The 20,476-nt window shown below is 35.5% G+C and overlaps 2 protein-coding genes and 1 long non-coding RNA gene across 3 annotated transcripts; all 3 read left to right on the top strand.

The window, feature by feature from the left end:
• The first annotated feature begins 510 nt into the window (after positions 1–510).
• LOC140010777 (uncharacterized) lies at positions 511–1,611 on the top strand. Its single transcript, XR_011817923.1, has 3 exons — positions 511–741; positions 835–886; positions 1,465–1,611. It is a non-coding gene; the product is annotated as an uncharacterized lncRNA (long non-coding RNA).
• Positions 1,612–2,540: 929 nt separating this feature from the next.
• LOC113698159 (KIN17-like protein) lies at positions 2,541–4,178 on the top strand. The gene has a single exon (XM_027217865.2). The coding sequence runs from the start codon at positions 2,682–2,684 to the stop codon at positions 3,855–3,857; it is 1,176 nt and encodes a 391-aa protein (XP_027073666.1). The 5' UTR covers positions 2,541–2,681; the 3' UTR covers positions 3,858–4,178.
• Positions 4,179–7,568: 3,390 nt separating this feature from the next.
• LOC113698209 (aspartic proteinase nepenthesin-1) lies at positions 7,569–9,588 on the top strand. The gene has a single exon (XM_027217929.2). It carries the CDS (start codon positions 8,112–8,114, stop codon positions 9,447–9,449), a length of 1,338 nt encoding a protein of 445 aa, XP_027073730.1. The 5' UTR covers positions 7,569–8,111; the 3' UTR covers positions 9,450–9,588.
• The last annotated feature ends 10,888 nt before the right edge of the window (positions 9,589–20,476 follow it).

Raw genomic sequence — 20,476 nt, forward strand, 5'->3', positions numbered from 1 at the left:
AAAAACCAACTCATTTTTTGGTACCGCTTCTCGTATTGCATGAACTAGAGAAGTCAGAGATTTTTTCGTCCGTCCGATAAAGAGGGTTTATAATGATAGAATGCACCCACCCTTAACATAGTGAGTTTTTACTGTAAAGCAAAAGGCAAGAAGATACACCAGGAGAGAGTCGAAATGGAACCCGGTAAACGAACTCAAGTTTGTAATGCAACACGTAAAGTCTCCGCTGCTGCCTCAAATAAATTTCTGTATATTCATCAATTATTGAAACTGATGCTAAAACATTGCGGTCGGGACTGTACAGAACGTAATTAATTACCCAGGGCAAATGTCAAAGCATCCCTCTGTACCGTATGGATCATGCTAGTCTTTTTCAGTACTGCTTGATTTGATTCTCTTTTAACATAATTCAACATTTTCATACTTGGCTGTCCAACTCTGGGATGGCAGTAAAAAGTTGAATATAATGGTTTGCCTTTTCTACATTTTCTTCGTTCAACTCAAGGCCAGTTTCCTCATCTGGCATTGATTCAACAGCAACAACAACTTCAGGGATCTTTTCCACCGGTCGACGTTCATTGTCATTACAGAGCTTGGACGAGAACCGCATGCTCCCTGTAGCTTGAGCTTGACAACATTGCCATCAATTTCATGTAATGCCACGTTACCCCCAATCTGCAATTAGGTAGGGACGAATTTCAGGTTGCCAACATTGCCATTCTTTTGGTGCCTTGCATCCTGGTAAATACATTTCTTCCCATTCTTTTTTTCTTTATTTTTTTTGCACCACGAACATACATGCTGTATAATCAATGTTTTTTTCGTAATTTTCAGCTTTGGTCTGAAAATAGAAAAGGTTTTGCAGCAAGATATCTGTTCATTCCAGGTCAGTTTACCTTTGATTTGTATCATTAATTTGCTGAAATTTTGTTAATATTATATGGGATGATATTTTAAATATTTTAATATTACTGTTATGTGCCTATATGTTTGGCTATTTACTCTTATGATAAGTTTTTGCTTATGCTTCTTAAGAAGATATAGCTGCACTTTACTGGTTTTATTTTATGTGGTATTTTAAGGCATCGAAATATTCATAAAGTATATTTGAAAAAACATTATTTCTTATTGGCCAAAACATCAGTGATTATCCCCCCCCCCCCAATTTATGCTTGCCCTTCCGATTTACATTCTATGTACACTATCTCATCTCCCAACCATGCAATTCTTTTTTTTTTTTTCCCAGAAAAAGGAGAGAATCAAAGAGGGGAAAACACTGTACCTCTCCCCTCCCCACCCCTATCTGCTTTCCTAGCCAAAAACACGAAGAAAAACTCACATTTTCGCATCAATTTTCAGGCATTTGATGAGTTTATTGTTGAGTTTTTCTAGCCTTTTTTTTTATTTCCAAAATTGACCTCCTAGCATAAATGTTTGCTTTTGTTATTGTTGATTGTTTTGTAGGTTTGAAAGAATCAAGAAGAAGCACAGCGAAGTAAACATCCAGTGTTTAAGGTGTGTGATTATCTCTTACAACAGTAGCATGCTTTGTGTTTGATGATTTGCTTCTAAAGGTAGCTTTACCACCACACTGGTTTAGTTTTCTGAAAATTTACGTGTCCCATTGTTACGGAGTATTAAATGATTTGAGAGATGTTGTTTAGCTCACTGTTTGGTTCTAAACAAAAATGATTTTACTTTTGCCTTTGTGTTTGTTTGCTGAATGATCCTTTAATGTCTTGCAATGACTCGAACTATCTTTAAATTCCATTGGAAACAATACTTTGATAGACCTAGAAACATTAATTTCATCAATTGTTTTTGACTTTTACTGCATTGTCATGTTAGTGACTATCATAGTTTGGACCAAAGACCAGCTAAAGAGTAGTTTCCCAGCTTCTACTGTCTTGGCTCTAATTTTCCACATGTTTTGGGGCTCAACAAGTAGAATCTGCACTCAATCACGATTTGTTTGATATAATTTGGTTTCTGTTTAAATTTTGGTTTTAGGAACTGGTCATGCACTGATTAATTTCTGGCATAGATGAGCACTTCTGAATTCTATGCCTTGGTTCATTGAAAGGGGATTATTCAATGGTTGGATCCTAACTTTTTTGTTGTTTCAGAGCGGCAGGCGGCCGGGAGGGGGGAAGGGACAAAGATTTCTAACATATCTTAGTCCTCAATTATTTTGCAGCTTCCTTGTTATATTAGTGTCTCTGGTTTTGCACATGGACGTGGACTTTGCTTTAATTACCCTAATGCTATAATGGTTTACACATGGATATGGTTTCTGAACATGACACAATTAAGATCTTCCATGTTCTATTAATTTTAAAAATGAGAGTTACTAGGAATTTTTCAATATTTTTTAGACAACAAATTGGGCATTGGCACAACCAGAAAATTTCTAGTAACAAAGATAGCTGTAGAAATGAAATCTCGAGCTCGGGTGTGTTTGGATTGAGAAGATTTGAAAAAAATTAATTTGCTTCACAAATTTTAATCACCTTTTTATCTCACAGACATCACATCACAAAAAATGCTACGATAATTATCTCAAATAAATCATCCAAATAAACTCCTATCCAAACAAACCCACCTCACCACCAGCCGGCTGGCCGTCTACAGACTAGGGGGGTCGAAACAATCCTACTGAAATCAATTCTTGATCCGCTGCCATGGGAAAGAATGAGTTCCTGACGCCAAAGGCAATAGCGAATAGAATCAAAGCAAAAGGCTTACAAAAACTCCGATGGTATTGTCAGATGTGCCAAAAGCAATGTCGAGACGAGAACGGCTTCAAGTGCCACTGCATGAGCGAATCACACCAGCGGCAGATGCAGGTTTTTGGCCAAAACCCTAATCGAATCATCGACGGCTATTCCGAAGAGTTCGAACAAGCATTTCTCGAACATATGAAGCGTAGTCACCGCTTTAGTCGCATCGCCGCCACCGTGGTATATAACGAGTACATCGCCGATCGCCACCATATTCATATGAATTCAACTCAGTGGGCAACTTTGACGGAGTTTGTCAAGTATTTGGGGAGGACTGGCAAGTGTAAAGTTGAGGAAACTCCGAAAGGGTGGTTTATTACTTATATTGATCGTGATTCGGAGACCTTGTTTAAGGAGAAGATGAAGAATAAGAGGATTAGGGCTGATTTAGCAGAGGAGGAGAAGCAGGAGAGGGAGATTAAGAAGCAGATTGAGCGTGCCGAGCAGCTGATGCCAGCTGGGAATGAGAGCGGGGATGGGAATGAACAGGAAGTTCAGGAGAAAAGGTTGTTTGAGAAATCGGAGGAGAAAATCAAGTTAAGTTTGGGGTCATCGTCGAAAAGTAATCTGAAGGAGGAGGGTTCTAGGGTTGTTTTTGATGATGCGGAGCATGAGACTAAAAGCGACAAGGGGAGTAAGGGCAGTGGAAAGATGGGGAGCTCAGTGTTGGATGAGTTGATGAGGGAAGAAGAGAAGGCGAAGGAGAGGAGTAATAGGAAGGATTATTGGTTGTGTGAGGGGATTATTGTGAAGGTAATGAGCAGGGCGCTGGCAGAAAAGGGGTACTATAAGCAGAAGGGGATGGTGCGGAAAGTGATTGATAAGTATGTTGGGGAAATTGAGATGCTAGAGAGTAAGCATGTCTTGAGAATTGATCAAGAAGAGCTTGAGACTGTGATTCCACAAATTGGGGTACTTGTGAGAATAGTTAATGGGGCTTATCGAGGGTCAAATGCTAGGCTGCTTGCTGTTGATACAGATAAGTTCTGTGCTAAGGTGCAGATTGAGAAGGGGATTTATGATGGCAGGGTGATTAAGGCGGTTGAGTATGAAGATATCTGCAAATTGGCTCAATGAAAAATGTTGACAAGAATGTACTAACTGTATTGTGATCAAGTAAGTGGTAGTTGTTCTGCTCTCCAGAGTTGTTCAGTACCATGAAAGTCTGCATCTCTTATGAATGATTGCAATCTTCTTTCTTGTGATTATATTGAGCAGTCTGCTCTGTTTCATGCCATTCCATGCTTTTCTGAATGTGTTAAGCATTCTGGTCTCCGTAGGTTATGCGCCATCTTTCACGCTACTTGTGGTACTTGTATGAATGAGGGGCCTGGAATTTGTAAAGGTCTGGTTCCTTAAGATCATCACTTCATTAAAACTCTTTTGCATTCTTCTTTAGGTTGCCTGAGTTTTATAGTACATTCTTTTACTATATTCCTTTCAGCTGGTAAATTACTTTTTTTGTAAAGTTGAGATTTGCTTGGCTTAACAACAAAGCAGCAATGAAATTCTTTCATTCATCTTCTTGTCAGCATAAAAAAAAAAAAACCCACAAATTTAGTCAGCATCTTCTTGTCTCATCCAGCATTCTAGACAGAAAATTGTAGTCCCCTCACAATACCTCCTAGAAGGGAGGAGACATGGGCTGTGCCTTGACCGGGGTATTACCAGGCAGGTCTGTAATCTAGACAATTCAGAGAACTGCAAAAGTATGTGGTTGAGGTTTTTGACACAATTACAGTGGCATAAGAGTTGCCCGGTTGGATAAGTGGGAAGTTATTGTCAGGTATTTTCACAGAACAAGCCAGATTTAGAATGGAAACTCCTTAGGTTGCTGCAAAAGTTCTGTATTCCAAAATGACAGGCAGTGAAAGACAGACCAAAGGGATATTTTGAAGTTGGGTTGAGACCCCTGGCTGCTGTTCTTTCCTTAAAGTTGTAGTGACATTATTTACTCATTGGTTGAAATTCTTGCAATATCTTTTTTAATTTATTTAAATTGTGTCCCTTATAATTTTAGTTGAAAAAAAAAGCTATAGAGGATCAAATTTTGAAGCCCATGAATTCTGTGATGCAAGTACAAGACTACACGAATAAAAAAGTTCGTAAAATGCTCCGCATCACTAAATCATCGAACCATCACGCGATGCGTGGAAGACAAATAAAATAACGGATCTTGGCCACAATTTCCTTGTGCTTTACTTAGTTAGGCCACCAACCATTTCAGTTATACTGCCTGTTTAATTGGATCTAAATCTTTAGCAGACAGCATCTACCAATTGCCGTGAGGAACTTCTTAGAGAAAGCTGTATTTGTCACGCCGCAGAAATTACTTTGACATGTTTTTCGATCACTTTTTTTTTTATCTCGCATAGATCATATCGTTACAGTATTATTTTATTTTATTTTATTTTTATAAAAATTCCAAAAACTTACAATTTAAACGGGCTCTTTACTTTTCTATTTTCTAACTGTAACACTGGCTAAGGCTCTTTCGTGGTCATCCAATGGTAGAACAATTAATTTTTGTTACTTCCAAAAATTTAATCCCATAAAAGTTTGAAAGAACTATAATTCTTTGGTTAGATGAGGTGATTAATGTTGGCAAGTGTGATTAGGTTGAGAGATTGTCAATCTGATCATTCTTCATAACTGATAATTTGTGTATAAAATAATGACCCAAAATAAATTTTTTTTTTTTTTTTTGGTTTTCTTAATGATGCACATCCTTGTTCTAACTAGTATTAAAAGTGGCGAGACTTGAGGCATGGTGTTCTTCAACACAAGTCCCATTGTTCTTAATGATTTACAACCCCGGATCCTCTGTTTTTGCAGTTGCTGCTGGATCCAATTCTGAATCCGATTATGGGTTCACTTGGATTTGGGGCTGGATCTTTACAAACGGGTCAGAAAATTGTGGTGCCATTTCACCTTAAATGACAGTTATGTTGGCACCAAAAGGTGCGTCTTCACTAGACATTTTAACCGCACATTGGGACGTGTATGAGAACTCATTTTCCTTTTACATTAATAAGTCTCTTAACAATTAAACAACTTTTCTGTATTTTCATCATTTCTTAATGAAAAAAAAAACTTGATTTTGCTATCAAATTCTCTCTCGTTCTTGTTATAGTGTGGTGGCAATTTGCCTTATCCTAGTAACAAATTACTTAGTTTAATGGAAGCAAATAACACCTCGAGACTAGTATAATTAACACATGCCTCAATTTAATTTGTATACCAAATATATATATATATATATACATATATATATATATATATATGAATTATTGAAGCATGCATATGAACCCTTTTTTTTTCTATTTTTTCTTCAAAGGATAATGGCAAGGAAGGAGAGCCCTGGCACTGCAAAGAAATAATGAGTCAATTCTACAAAACCTCAATTTAAATACAACAATTTTTCTTTGTAAGGAAAATAATAGCTTCTACAGCTGCAATAATGTAATTATTAACGCTTCTTTAAGCAAAAAATCGGTGGAGACAATTTTGTTTTGGTTAGATAGAGACCAAGCATTAGTGGTGTCAAAAATCTAAGTCATGTTCCATGATAGCTAAGGCATCAGCTGCGTGCTGCACTAAGCATTTTAATAAATACAAACCATGATTAGATATATATGCTGATATATATATATATATATATATATTTATTTATTTATTGGTAGAAAGATATGTTCAAATAAATATGGTTGAATTACCAATACACCTTGTGGTTTGTGCGGTCTAATCATAACCTCATGGTTGTTGTCAAATATATATATTTATATATATATGGTTAGATTCATTGTAGTCAAATGTCTATAAATATGTAGGCCTTTGTATCATTATTTTCAATATCAATAGACAATATGTTCTTTTCCTTCATTTGGTTTACAATTTTCGTCCCCTTCTATCAATTTTTACGAACTTACCTTCTGCCCCTTTGTGGATTTAAATTAAAAGGTCAGCTGAATAGAAAACTTAAAAGATAAACTATTTTCACATTATGGTCAAATGACCTAAAATAATGTCATACAGAGTTTTAGAAACAGTTAGAAGTGGATTACAAAAAAAAAAAATCATGAAATTTTAGCCCTGTAGAATCGATTTTCAACTGTAGAAAATATTTAATCTTGAGTAGTAAGTTTAATAGTTACGTTGGTGAATAAAATTGGGATTTTTCTAACGAGTGCCTTTGGCATTTTTTTAGACACTTATATCTTAAATTACACGTAAATTACTGTTTATATGCACACATTTACATTTATGGTCCCCAAATTAAATATTTTTTAAAATTAGTTTCACTTTTGCCAAAAAAAAAATTAACACTTGAATCAATTTTAACGAGTGTCCCGAAGGCCTATAAATTAATATTTTAGTTTTTGAAAAACTTCTGCTAGTAATTCCCCAAATGAGTTGTAAATGACCATTTGTATATGTGATATCATGAAAAAATCACTATGATTTTATTTTACCTTTTAATTCATCTTTTGGTTCAAAATACAAAGGGGTAAAATTAGACTTAAAAAGCCATTAGGAAATTAAGGGTAACATCCATAAACTACAAGGGAGATATTAGTAATTCATCTCTGTATCAGTAACAATACAGTGATATACATTAGAACACGAATTGGACACTCCTAGCTGTAATTTCCAAACCTTAATTAATCTACAAGCAACAAGCGGTAAGATTATTCAACATCTAAAATGAATTGATATGATTAGTGGTACTCATTTTTCACACATTAATTTCATACATTTATGCATTATTCTACTCAATGTATAAATCAATTCTTCTTAGGCAAAAGTCATCATTACAATACTTGACCTTTATAATTGTCATTAGGCTAGTGGTCTCTACAGGAAAGGTGTGGTAGGTTAATAACTTTGATGTTCTTCTTGCTTGGGTCAATCAAATAGTTGAGATGTGTCACCTAAGTTGGTGGAGAAAAGCATGTTCTATGATGTGGGATTGCTTCATACTAAAATTGAAAGAGTTCTTCAAGAAGTGTATTTCTCCTCTTCCTTCAACAGTCACCCATAAGACCAGGTTAATTTGAGTGAAAGCTGCCGTAATATTTCATCCTCTTCAGGAGTTGATTTAGCTCAGATTAGCTTTTTATTGTCCAGATGCCACTTTTATCTCAGTCCCGCCTCAGCCTTTTCCGGGGGATCATCCATTCCGCCAGTTCCTGATTTTCAGGAAATTCTTGGATAGATTGCGTTCTTTGTCATCCCACATTTTTCCGTCAATAAGTACTATATAAGAAGCAGGTTTTGTGCTTAACTTCTGTACAATACCCAACTTAGACACTTGAGTAGCAAACAAAGAAAATGGCTTCATTTCAACAGGCTTTTTCGTCCGTGGTGTTAGTGGTACTAGCAGTGGCAATTTTATTCGTTACACCGACATTTTCCACTTCAAGAAATGCAATTATGAAGGATGAAAAAGTGCAGAAGGCAACAGGATTTCAGGTAACTCTCAAACATGTCGATTCAGGAAGTAATCTGACAAAATTTGAGCTCTTGCAGCGTGCAATGAAGCGTGGACGACAAAGGTTGAACAGGCTTAGTGCTATGGCATTAGCTGAATCAGATCATGATGTCAAATCTTCAGTTCATCCTGGAAATGGAGAGTTTCTCATGCAGTTTTCCATTGGGACGCCATCAACTGCTTATTCAGGCATAATGGACACTGGAAGTGACCTGATTTGGACTCAATGCAAGCCTTGCCAGCAGTGTTTTGATCAATCTACACCAATCTTTGATCCCAGGAAGTCATCTTCATTTTCCACACTTTCATGCTCTAGCAGCCTGTGTGAAGCATTGCCAATGTCCTCTTGTGGTACTGATGGATGCGAGTATCTCTACACTTATGGGGATTATTCCACCACCCAAGGAGTTATGGCTGCTGAAACCTTTACATTTGGTGAAGTTTCAGTCCCAAAAGTTGCATTTGGCTGCGGTGAAGATAATGAAGGTAGCGGATTCGGCCAAGGAGCTGGTCTGGTGGGATTAGGCCGCGGTCCATTATCGCTTGTATCTCAACTTGACGAACCAAAGTTCTCCTATTGCCTAACTTCCATTGATGATAGCAGCACTAGCACTCTTCTAATGGGATCTTTGGCTAATGCCAACAACTCGGACACGGCAAGTAAAACCACGCCTTTAGTGGTAAATCCATCACAACCATCATTTTACTATCTTTCCCTTGAAGGGATTACAGTTGGTGGCACTCGCTTACCTATCAAGAAATCTACTTTTGCACTCAATAGCGATGGAAGTGGAGGCGTTATCATTGACTCCGGGACTACACTCACTTATTTGGAGAAAAGTGCGTTTGATCTAGTCAAGAAAGAGTTCACTTCTCAGATGAAACTTCCAGTGGACAAATCAGGCTCATCAGGGCTTGACCTTTGCTTCACATTGCCATCAGATGCAAGTGACATTGAAGTTCCAAAGTTGGTTTTCCATTTCAAGGGTGCAGATGTGGATTTACCAGGTGAAAATTACATGATTGCCGATTCAAGCGTGGGTCTAGCATGCTTGGCAATGGGAAGTTCAAGTGGAATGTCAATTTTTGGCAATGTTCAGCAGCAAAACTACTTGTTGCTTCATGATCTCCAGAAGGAGACTTTGTCGTTCATCCCAACAAAGTGCAATCAATTGTGAACAGCTCTTTGCAATTTATTGGTGTCCTCCTCAATATACTTGCATTTGCTGTTTGTGTGGGCAAATTAATGACTTTACTTTGATGACCTTGTAGCTTCCGATCAGCTCAATGAAATTACAAAGTTGAATTTGCTTTTAATGAGTTATTAATCAAGTTCTGTTTATATATAGTCCATTCCAATATTCATTGCACGTACATAGACTCAAAACCATCCCACATTAATGAGTTGAACACTCTATATAAATATAAGTTAATTAGAAAAAATGTATAAATGTAAAGGAAGATAGTAACTGTTAGTGTGCGTGTATACATGGTAGTCGGATCAAATTTAAATCTGTTAACGAGTGCCCAATAGGCACCTGTTAGCAAAATTTATACATATTCCAATTATTGCTAGATGTTTTTGTCTTTAATCTGAACCTTCTTTTGCCAGAATTAATGACAGTCTCCAAAAGGTACAAAAAGGAAAAAGAAAGAAAATAAGTAGTGGAAAAAAAAAAGAGAATACAAATGGAGAGGAAAGGGGTAAAATCATAAGTTTACTCACCTAAAAAATTTAATTTTTCCCTTGGTCTTTCCTACTCCCACCAGCCTATACAACAAGTATATTCTGTTAATAGAAATTATATTGTTTCTCAACCCTACTCAAAGAATTGGTTGCTCAACTGCCTAACTACAATTGCCAATATTAGAATTGAAGTATTAGTAGATAACGAAAACGAAATGTGACCTAAAAACAACACTATTTGCGTACGGGTATGTTGTCACTAATTGTTGGGTTCTAGGTGGATTGCCACAAAATTTTTCATCATATACTCCCAAGGCAGCAATTGGTGGAGCCAATGACAAAAACTAGAGAAGTGGAATAAAAGAGATCTATTACTTCCAAGCCAAGACCATTCGCAAGTGTAATCATTTAGACTAGGACATTTGGATTCAACTATTAGATTCATACATACACTCCCTTTCTTATTTTTTTTTTTTTAGATTTAACTATTTCTTGGGACATACTAATTTGGTATCATGAAAATTCAAAGTGGTAGAACTCAGAGGTACTTAGTTGTTTTTTTTTTTTTTACCTAATGAAAACAAAAGTGAAGCATACAAAGTGGATTCTATAAATCATTTTTGCAATCCTCAAAATTTCTTATTATAAATTAAAAAATATTAAAAAGAAAAATCTTTTGCTTTTTGTATAATATAATTCCATCATAACATGCGAGAGGAGATTTAAAATCAGAAACATTTTCTGAATGAAATTTAATATACATTTTCTTGTTCTGCTGCATCATTTCCAAATTGAACAAAACAATTGTTTTGCGAAATATTCTGTCAACTCAAACTACATGGAAAGTAATCAGTTTGGCCAAGAATTTTATGTTTGTTCATGTTCCTAAAGAATTACGTAATGTTTAAAACATAGTAGTAGTTCCATCTGGTCTTAAAGAAAATTATTACGGAGTAAAAGCAGCTGCTTATGTTCTTTTCAAAATAATTGATGCAACGATTATATAATTGAATCAGTTGGAATATTGTCATACAGAATTGAAAAAAGGTATAAGATCACATCACCTGTATGAGGCTAAGTATGGTTAAAAGAAAACCAGTCCTATATTGGATGAAGTAACCTATAACACACAGAGAAAATATATAAAAGCACCAAATCTAAATGGCCATTGGCCTACTTGAAGAGAATCGATGGGTTATTTGGATAATTGGGTTCTACTCATTTTTGTATTCAACTATTTTCTAATTTATTTTTCTTATAGTTTCTCCCTCTTCTAACAAGTTTTATTTAATTTTTCATTATTGTTTCTCTTTCTGCAAATAATTTTTTTTATCTGTTTTGATATATTTGAACCTTGTTATTCTAAATGGAATAACTTTACTTAGTGTGATTTTAATTCCTACATTAGTATATTCGCTAACATTGCTAGAAACTAATTATTCATTCATGAGAAAATAGGTTATTGTATCTTTTGTAATTAACTGAAAACAAAACATATACTTCAAGGTTTAAAATCATTGTAAACCTTTAATAATTATCTCAATTAATGTCTATCAATGATCTGATATGCCTTGCAGTATTTAATGTATATTATTATATTATAATAAACATATAGAAGTTTTTAAAAATTGATATGATAGTTGAAAACTTATAATGCATTAATTTTTAAATTAAGTATGAACGAACATGTAAGAATAACTTTTAATATCTTTTTATTGAATTATTCATACTTGCACAAGTTCACAACTAATTTTAAAAAATTGTGCTAATACATGGGATAAAATACTAGTTATACAATTTCAAAGTTATGATGATCTTTACCTAAATATTCATCCAATTTTGCTGTAATTTCTTAATTTTTTTTTCTCTAAAAGGGCTTTGGCAGTTATTTTGGCCAAATGCTTATCTACTAGTGATGGCAATTAATCCTAACATGTATACAACATAGTTAATATATAATACGAGAGTGTCACTGTGTGATATAAGCATACAATGTCACTCTTTAATGTTTCCAATCTATCCTTAATTATACGATAAAATTTGTTGAATATATATTACCTTTCATCCTTACCCACATCCTTCTCACTCCCAATTGTCAGATCCAGGATTTGAATAATCAAAATATATTTGAAGTGGAGAAAGAATCCATATTACCTTTTTACAAAAAAATTAATGGGGCGGGGTTGCGAGAAGATTTAACAAAATTACCTTTTTGTGTGCAGAGGGAGGTGTGATAGCCCTTGCTTTGTTCATGAAAGTCCTAAAGAGCCCTAATAGGAAGCCAAAAGATGTCAACGTTCCTTACCAAAATTAGTTGCCAGTAATTTTTTACTATCCTCTGGATATTGAGTGCCCACCGATTTAGTTTTGCAATTTATTGTGAAACCAAAATACCCAGTCTCCAAATGAGTGTAAAAAAAAAAAACATAGAATTAAGGGCTAATCTTTTATGTACTGTCAGTATAAGATTATTGTTACGCTAATAGGTTTAAATGAATGTTATATAATCTTTATTGAAATTTGAAATTGATTTTTTTTGCACACGTGACATGTATCTAATCTTGTTGACGTAAAAAAATATCTAACTAACCATGCATAAAAGATTTATGCTAAAATTAGGATATGTTATGCCAAAAACCTCAATGCTTGAGAATCCAACTTAAATATAAAATCATGTAAAATAATACTCCCTCCGTCCCACTTTGATAGTCATGTTTCTTTTTTCACACAGTTTAAGAAAAAGTAGTTAACTTTGTTGGAAAAGTAAATTTAGATGGCTATTTTCCTAAAATATCCTCACATTAAATAGAGTACAACTTTATGGGAACTTGAATTGATGGTAAAAAAAGAGTCAACTCTCATTAAATATGATAGGTTCATAGTAACAATAACTTACATTGAATAATGGTATTTTAGAAAAATTAAAATACAACTACATTCTTCAATTGGAAAGTGAACTACAATTTAAGACAGATGAACAAGGAAAACAGAACTATCAAAGTGGGACGGAGGGAATACCTCTTTTGCCATTTCTACTGGGGAGAAGTGGCTCTTGCCATGTGTAAGTTAGATAAGTCGAGCCGACAACGGGTATGGTCGAAACAATCTTGCTGCCATGGCTTTGCTATACACTAATTAGTGAGAATGATGACGTCATTTTTTTGGTATCTCAAGAACATTTGTGTTGTTGTGGCCACGCGAAGTTTGAATATATAAATGACAAAGGTTCAAAGTTGGAGATTGTTATACATTTTGGAGTTTGAGCTGTCTTTGGAGTTAAATACTATGCAGAGCAGTATGCTACAATCAAGAAAGGGCGAGAACTACCTTTAGAGCCCGTATCAGTCCTTGGAGCTACATCCAAAGAAAAAGTGAGGATCACCTCTATAGCCTATATCAATCTATATATTTCTGATACGAATTCCGTTGATGACAAAATTCGCGACTATGAACCCCGAATAGATAGTGATATTCACAGGTTTGAAATGGGTGGAATTTTCTACTCCGAACCTCTCTAATTCCCGTGATTGCAAACCTTCTTGACCACAATTAAACGAACTAGAAAACTCTAGAAATTTGTTAGAAGACGTCATAATCAAGGATAATATTCTTGATTGATAAACCGAGTGAACGCTAGATAATTCTAGCCGTTCAAGAAGGGCTTGTTGAGCCAAGAGAGAGCACTCTCAAGAAATGAAATTTCTTGCCAAATTGACGTAATCTCCCTTTATTGAAGGGAATTGATGCTTTTTTATAGGCTTACAAGACTTGACTCCTAATCTAATTAGAATAATGAAACTAATCGGCTTACAACTTCCTAAAGTGGCCGAATTGTGACACTAGTCTTACCACGCTAAGTAATCGACTAACTAACATAATCAACTGCTAACCAACCAAGGAACCAAATGTCTAAACAAACTAGTAAACAACCACAATACTGGCTGGACCTATGCTCAACATGAGCTGGTCGCTTGTTCCACAAAAAGGGAAATAGAAACAACGACATAAAAAAAAAAACTAGAACAACTCAAAATTCGATGAATGCAAGCTGGGAATTCACGAGCTCACGAACAAGTTTTCTTTAGCCACTCCAGTGAATTGAATTTGATTGGACAGCTTGCCATTTTCTATCATTCCCCTCCTCTTGAAGAAGATTTGTTCTCAAATAGCTTGGACACCAAAAACATTGTAAGCAGCTTGAGAAAAACTAGCCAAATCGCATGTCGTTTGCGCAAGTGATAGATACTCGCGACCTCAAATTGGTGCATCAACTTTAGCTCTTGTTAACAGCAACATGAAAGAATTGGCAGCAATAACTTCACACGAACACTCATACGGCAATGAAGAAGTTAAGGGCAACGAATGACCCAATTCAACAGATGAATGGAAACTGAAAAAACCATGGACTGCTGCTGGTTTTGGGACATCAAATTCAGCTGGAACAAGCATGAAATCCGATTGCATTGCACAAGATAAATCTGGAAATGGTTGGATAGCGTTACCACCCAAAGTTAAAGAATGAGAGTCAAAATCTGGAATTTTCCCTTCAAGATGAGCTCGAAAGAACTTGCTATTGGCGTGAGCAGATTTGAACTCAACCGATTCTAGGAATTGATAACAAGTAGACTTAACTCCTAGAAGACAAACTCCATGTAAGCTATGAAATTCTCCAATGGATTTAGGAATAGAACATGCAATGATCAACTCAATTTCCTCTTGTTTAACCTGCACAAAAGAAAAAATACTAAACAAAACACATGTTAGCCTGTTAGAAAACAAAACTGTCACACACTCGACTTTTGCAAGCATGGTTAATTTCCCTTTTTACTTCTCACTAAGGCCGAATTATTTTTGTCTTGTTCCATTCTATTCTTTTCGATCCATTGCTCACTCATCTCACTTAATTTTTCATTCTCTTTTTCTAGCTCATTCTCACACAATTCCTTCTCTACTAGCTCACTACAACTAACTAGAGTAGGTGAAACTTCAAGTTTTTCAAGCTCATGTTCATTGCTAGTATTCATTGATGCTTCGTCAATCAATGGTGGATTGGAATGAACATCTCCTTTATTACCATCAGTTGAAACATGATTATTTTGCTCGAAGTATGAATTCAGCACTTGTCTAATTTCTCCCATCATAGATTCAACCAATCCTTCAGCCCAACTTCGAATGTCATCCCTTGGTTCACGAGGCCTTGACTCAATTCGAGAATTCTTAGGTTCCATGACTTGTTTGTCATGATACTCTTTAGATGAAACTCTTTTGGTTGAGGATGAACTCTTCTTAGAGGTTCGACACAACCGCTTTTGTTCCTCTTCATACTCATCACAAGTACGCTTATATCTGTCATATGCGCACAAGGCACGGTAACGATCCATCTCCTCCCGAAGTGAACGAAATTCATGTTGTGAATGCTCGGAGCTAGACTGCTTGGAACCCCTCCTCTTGAGAGGCTCATTCCTCAAGAGTTTTTTATTTTATGAACAGGATGCAACTCCACTAGGCATGATTACATGACCTATAAAAATAGTTAGCAAAAAAGAAATTCCTCACAATACACAAGTTCATATATATATATATATATATATATTCGTCACTCGTGTATCACTCAAGTATGATCATTCTAGTATTCTCACCGAATAGCTCTCAAGGCCTTAGATTATCCCACTGGAAGAAATCAGAATCTTTCATCAAGAATATCAACCAACTTAACACCAAAAACCAACTCAAGTTGTGGTACTTCACTCAGTTCATTTGGGTGTCAAATGACTATGTTGACGTGCCCACGCCTTATAAGAGGTAGTCTTCTGGTAGTGGTCTGAAAATTGGCTATTTTTGGGACTTCTATACAGGGATTGGTGACTGAAATTAACTAAGAATGGTAGATTTTATCAGCCTAACAACTCGGAAACAACTTGACGCAAGAACTACTAGAAACGAAGTTAACCGTCTCTAGTTGTGACTACTTGTGACTTGTGTAATCTGGAAAATTGAATTTGGATTGGAAATTACTGGAAAAAAAAATAAAAATAATGGCACAAATAAAAAATAAACTAAAGACTTGACGCAAGACTGTTGGACCAAGTGACACGATTTTAGTTTCTTGACTTTGTTCGTGTGACTGTCGCAATCTGGAATTTATTTTGGACTGATTTATCTTGAAACAGGTCTAGTTCAATCCCCTTTTCCCAATGGTTCAAGGATTTCACAGCTGGTATCAGAGTTAGTTGGTGATTTTTCAGGTTATATCCCTTTCTTGTTTTGTGTTTTGTTAGTTGATTCTTGTGTTTTGTTATATCAGCTGATATGAATTCTGTTGATGACGAAATTCGCGACTATGAACCCCAGATCGATGGTGATATTCACATGTTTGAATTGGGTAGAATTTCCTATTTCGGACCCTCTAATCCTTGTGATTGCGAACTTTCTTGACCCACAATCAAATGAACTAGCGAACTCTAGGAATTTATTAAAAGGCGTGACACAATCAAGGATGATATTCTTGATTGTTAAGTTGAGTGAATGCTAGACAATTCTAACCGTTCAAGGAGGGCTCATTGAACCAAGAGAGAGCACTCTCAAGAAACGAAGTTTCTGCCAAAGTAAGTTTATTGAAGGAAATTGATGTCTTTTTATAGGCTTATAAGATTCGACTCCTAAGGTAATTAGAATAATGAAACTAATCGGCTTACAACTTCCTAAAGTGGCCGAATTGTAATACTAGTCTTACCACACTAAGTAATCGACTAACATAATTAACTACTAACCAACCAAGGAACCAAACATCTAAACAAACTAGTAAACAACCACAATACTAGCTGGAACAATGCTCAACATGGGCTGGTCGCTTATTCCACAAAAAGGGAAATAGAAACAACAACATAAAAAAAAAAAAAAAAACTAGAACAGCTCTAAAGCCGATGAATGCAAGCTGGGAATTCACGAGCTCACGAACAAGTTTCCTTCAGCCACTCCAGTGAATTGAATTTGATTGGACAGCTTGCCATTTTCTATCATTTATCCTTCTCACACGTGTTAAATTATTTATTTGGCCCTTTTATGTAAAGGTGTTGATTGTTGAAATTATTCGTGTAACAATTAAGGTTAACATTAAGCTGTGTTTACGATGATATAATAATATTCTTTCGCAAGCAATTTTTGGAAAGCTAAATGTTTTACAAGCCAAACCTCAGTAGGTCTAAACTCATATTATCAGTTTTTAATTTGTTTATCTTAAGTAAGAGAGACCAAACATCGGAGGATTGGATGATAAAGAAGGAAACCCAAAGAATTATAACTTTGTAGATTGTAATTTAAATATTTAGTTTAGAACATTATAGCCGGGATATACACATTACGAGTTTCGTATGGAATAAGCAAAATTTGCAATCATGTAATTTTCTGAAATGTTAAGATTTATTGTCATTTTTCGCCATGGTGTAAGCATCTAATTGGAATTCTGGTTGGGTTGTGACACAAATTATCTAAATGGTTATTCAACATTGACGAAATCAAATGCATGAGCGACGAATGGGCCAAAAATGTCAACATAATAAAAGGGAAAACCCCTACATTGAGGCTCTTGATTCAGCACGAATTGAACCAATGTGTCATGTATTTGGAATCCTTATGAGATGAGAAGCTCATAATTAGTAGTATATAATGAAGAATCTGACAATGATTTAGTCTTGCAATAGCTAGAAACAGTTGAATTTACACAAAGTTAAGGCGTGAAAATTTGAAAGATTTTGTACTAAAATTCTTGTTGATTTGAATTTCCTCCTCGACGAGTGTTTTGGTCTAAGATTCAAAACATTTGGTGAATCATTTGAAAGTGATGATAGAATTACCATCATTGACTTTAGCCTAATATTACCTAGCGACATTCTTTAAAGATTGAACACTTAATCGATCTCTATGGGAAAAAAGGGATCTGTAAGAAATATGATATAGAAGTACAAAAGTGTGTTGAGTCAAACCAGAAAATTCAAGAGAGGATTCTGTAGAAATAAGTTTACACAAACGGGGATCAAGACTTGATGAATTCAAGGCGTGTAATCACTTTCCTTGAAGTTTGATTGCCCCCACTATCTTGCTAATCCGGTCTTTGGGCAAAAACTCTAGGATACAATGAATTCTAATTAGACAACCAAGTAGCAAGTTCTTGGATTTGTCTAGTCAAGAATAAAAATGCTTAAATTAGTTTTCTGGTGTCCAACCCATTGATTTATACACCCACCAAAAAATAGAAAAACTGTTAGAGACTGTTCACATGTAACCGTTGGAAGGAACATGAAGTTTCACTGTGAAAGGGTGCTTCAAAAGGTGCTAACCTTTCCTATATTGCAAACTACCTTAACAATCCCCCACTTAGTTTGCAAAATAGAAAGTCAAACTAACACTGAAAGTTCATGCATCAAGGAAAGTAACTCTCGTCTTAAACTCCCCTTGCTGAAAAATTAAGTTTCGGTCTGATTTGGTCGTTCCGGATTAGACGTGGGCACGTCAAACTCATAGGAAGTCTTATGTTTTGTAACTGGAACTCTGATCTTTAAGCGTGATCACTTAGCGTGGGCACGCTTAACTCCTAAGGAGTCTTCTGGTCACCAAACCGAAATACACATTTAAGTGAAGCCCTTAGTGGCTAGATTGCTTAAACCAAGATTCACAAAAATAAGAAATATCACATACATGAATCATGTAGCATTTATATATTCACAACCATCTGTAGCACTATTACTGGCCATGTGCTCATCCTATTCATGATCATATACAAGAGATCACCCAAAACTCTTGTTAGAAGCGGCACCACTTCTATGACCATATAGGTAAACTATATTTCTAGTTTTAACAAATAAAACACAAGAAATATGTTTATTAAGAGTTACTTCTCATCCTACTCACTTAAGAGTAATGCATAACACTACTAATTGGAATGGTCTACACACAAAAATGTAGTGTTCACTATCATTTGAAGCAACTTGTTATTACCCTTTAAACCTTCCAAACTAGGGGTAGTACTAGAAGAAAGGTTGGGTTACCATTGCTAAGTGATTTTAGTATAAGGGTTTTAATCCCATTCCGGATGTTATCACATTCATTAACTCTCTTGTTAGAGGTTTAGTCAACGGATCCGCCAAGTTTTTGTGTGTTCTTACAAACACAATACTGACAACATCACTTGCAAGAATTTGTCCTATAAATGCATGTCTCAAGCTTATATGTCTAGACTTACCATTGTAAACTTTGTTCAATGCTCTAGATATAGTAGCTTCACTATCACAAAAGATAGTTGTTGGAGGCATTGGTCTAGGCCAAAAATCAATATCGAGTAAAAGATCTCTTAGCCACTTAGCCTCTTTACAAGCTGAAGATAGTGCAATAAATTCAGATTCCATGGTTGAATGAGTTATCACCGTTTGCTTCTTTGAAACCCATGAGATAGCTCCACCACCAAGCATAAAAATCCAACCACTAATCAATTTTTGCTCACTGATACTAGTAATCCAACTAGCATCTGAAAACCCCTCAAGAACACTAGGAAAACTATTATAAAAGAGCCCAAGATCTTTGGTTCTTTTAAGATAACCAATCACCCTACAAATAGCTTTCCACTGATCTTTACTTGGATTTTTAGTGTATCTAACTAGTCTACAAACGGAGGATGAAATATCCGGCCTAGTGCAACTCATTGCATACATAAGACTACCAATAACACTAGCATATTCTAGTTGAACTATTGGTTTACCGGTATTCTCATACAACTTAAAATTAGGATCAAAAGGGGTGCCAACTTCTTTCACATTTAAATATTGATACTTCTTTAATATTTTCTCAACGTAATGTGATTGAGACAAGGAAAAACCCTCACTATGTCTTTTAACTTTAATCCCCAAGATAGTATCTACTTCATCAAGATCTTTCATCTTGAACTTAGAAGATAAATACTTCTTAGTTTCTACTACACCTTTAAGTGTAGCACTAACAATTAGCATGTCATCGACATACAAACAAATAATCACACTATACTCAATATTGGATTTAGAATAAATACACTTATCAGCATTATTGTATCTAAATCCATTAGAGAGTAAAACAGATTCAAATTTCTCATGCCATTGTTTTGGAGCTTGTTTCAAGCCATATAAAGATTTCACTAGTTTACACACCTTATGTTCATTACCTGGAGTACAAAACCTTCCGGTTGTTCCATGTACACCTCCTTGTTCAAATCACCATTTAAGAAAGCTGTTTTAACATCCATTTGATGCACATGAAAGCTAAAAACAGAAGCTAAAGCTGGTAGTACTCTAACAGAGGTTATCCTAGCCACAGGTGCATATGTGTTAAAATAGTCTATTCCTTCCTTTTGTCTATAGTCTTTAGCCATCAATCTAGCCTTGTAAGCAAGAATAGTTCTATCAGTGGCATATTTCTTGCGAAATACCCACTTACAACCAATAGGTTTAGAACCTTGAGGCAAATCGACAAGAACCCAAGTATTGTTAGACAATA

The sequence above is a fragment of the Coffea arabica genome, chromosome 7c (genome assembly GCF_036785885.1).
Source record: "Coffea arabica cultivar ET-39 chromosome 7c, Coffea Arabica ET-39 HiFi, whole genome shotgun sequence".
Taxonomy (NCBI): Eukaryota; Viridiplantae; Streptophyta; class Magnoliopsida; order Gentianales; family Rubiaceae; genus Coffea; species Coffea arabica.

What these genes read in the sequence shown, in the direction of transcription:
- LOC113698159 (XM_027217865.2), top strand. Translation starts at nt 2,682, where the DNA reads ATGGGAAAGAATGAGTTCCTGACGCCAAAGGCAATAGCGAATAGAATC.
- LOC113698209 (XM_027217929.2), top strand. Translation starts at nt 8,112, where the DNA reads ATGGCTTCATTTCAACAGGCTTTTTCGTCCGTGGTGTTAGTGGTACTA.